Below are 2,090 nucleotides of genomic sequence, written 5' to 3' on the forward strand. Positions count from 1 at the left end.
AGGTTGATTGCAGTAGTTATTACAGTAAAGTTGTTGGCGTTCTCTTTTGCTATCAGAACTAAACGTTGCCTCTACTGTATGCTCAGGAACTGAAATATTGTTATTTCTTTGACAAAATACTCTGGTTGCACAAACTCTCAGCAAATGTTGGATCGGACTCTAATATGTTGAACGCATGAGAGAATGCAGCGTGAGGATGCACAACATGATTTTCTTTTATCACTAAAGATCATTGCAGTTTGTGCTAGAAAAGTAGCATTGCAGTGCTGCTCCAAGTTACAGTCTCCTAAATCACATTCACCAATTATTCAAATGAATTCATGCTAATTTTGCAAAGCTGTAATTTTTGTGTGCATGTTCTACTCATATTCAAATATCTCTGTCTTTCTATTGATAGGCTTAAAACTCCTGCTGCAAAACAGTGTACCAAGCCAAGCAAGAGCATGGGAAACTTCCTACAGGATTTGCTGCAAGATACAGAAGTTACATCTAAACAAGAACATGACAAACAGCATGTTGGTCACATAGCCTACATTGTACTGAGCCAAGCAAATAAGTCACTCCATTATTACCAAAAGTAACTAATAAACCTTGTAACAAAAGACAGGACAATATGCTTACTTTGACCACTACATGAGATGTGATTCTCCTGATCAGTTCTTAGCAGTGAGAGCATTGTTTTCCTTGATCCTAGCCCGGTTGTCCAACTTGACGAAACGCTTCAGGTCTTCATAAGGCAGTGTCTTGGCATCTTTCCTCCGCAGCTCGCTCAGCACAGGACGCTTGTCAACCAGGTGCCACAGCCAGTCAGGGTACTCCGAATCTGGTTGGATCTTCGGGTCAGAACCCTCCTTCAGGATATTTGCCCCAAACACAGTTGTACTCTTCATTTCTTTGCTGAGCACAGGTTTAGCATCAGCCGCACCACCTTTCCCACCCTTCTTTCCCTTGGCCTGAGCTGCAAAGCCTCTTATCCCGACCAGTTGAGCTGCATCCCTTGGAGTAACTCCATGCTTCAATGCTCGTGTCCAAGACATTGCCATTCCTGGGTTGATATTTTAGCTGCATATATCAATCAACAGAACTAAGTGTCAACTCTGCTTAAAAAAGAATTAAGTGTCAACTGATAACATGAGAAAACCACCAATGCTGACAGAAGAAAGAGGTTCAAAATCTGCAAACAATTTAAGGCATTTGAACAGAGGGTCATATGTGTAGAGACGTGTAAAAGGAGTATGCTGAGCACATGAGACTTAATAATGAAAAATCAGGTTTGGGGCCTTGCTGTTGCAGCCTGTTCCGGCCAGGCGGCCATGAGGTTTTCACTTATACTGTAATATAAGGAATTAAACCTCGAAAAGCTTACATGTGTTATTTAAGGCTTGTAATTCTGCCTCCAAGATTTTTACTGCAACCTATTTCGAAATTACTATGTTGATCTACAGAATACACGAATTTCACATGATTAAAGATGATGATGGTAAGATAAAACCATCATTCAAAGTAAGGTTCTTGCCAGGTAAAAACAGTTCAAACAACATTCAGATTCGAGCAGCCTGAAGTCCTAAAGAACATCAACACTAGTTCCAGCATCAAGCCCCAGCCAGAGCAAAATGTAAATGATCCCTCTGTGTAGGCCACAGTATGGCATCATTCACAATATTTTTCAGGTAATAAGCACCACAATGTGATTAGCAAATTTGTCTCTGAGTTCAGCAAAAGTATGAGAAAGGAGAAGACCAGATATGCCCCCCATCAGTTAACACAAGTTTCTTTCTTGTTGAAGCAAAATCGGTTAAAACATACTCCCTCCGTCCGGAAATACTTGTCATGAAAATGGATGAAAAGAGGTGTATCTAGAACTAAAATACATCTAAATACATCCCCTTTTATTCATCTTGATGATAAGTATTTCCGGACGGAGGGAGTAAGACACTACTTCCTGCATCAAGCATCAGCCGACGCAAAATAAGAAACATGATCTAATCCTATAGACCATCTACGCCGCCGCCGCTGCCTTGCTGCGAATGAAGGGATAGAAGAGGGCGCAGGCCGCGCGCAGACAGAGAGAGGGAGAGAGAGAAGAGGGG

General features: G+C 41.6%; 1 protein-coding gene across 1 annotated transcript; it reads right to left on the reverse strand.

Annotated features, from left to right (window-relative positions):
* Positions 1-366: 366 nt before the first annotated feature.
* On the reverse strand, positions 367-1,092 carry LOC119315229 (54S ribosomal protein L37, mitochondrial-like). Its single transcript, XM_037589891.1, has one exon. It carries the CDS (start codon positions 1,041-1,043, stop codon positions 654-656), a length of 390 nt encoding a protein of 129 aa, XP_037445788.1. The 5' UTR covers positions 1,044-1,092; the 3' UTR covers positions 367-653.
* Positions 1,093-2,090: the final 998 nt, after the last annotated feature.

The sequence above is a fragment of the Triticum dicoccoides genome, chromosome 6A (genome assembly GCF_002162155.2).
Source record: "Triticum dicoccoides isolate Atlit2015 ecotype Zavitan chromosome 6A, WEW_v2.0, whole genome shotgun sequence".
NCBI lineage: Eukaryota > Viridiplantae > Streptophyta > Magnoliopsida > Poales > Poaceae > Triticum > Triticum dicoccoides.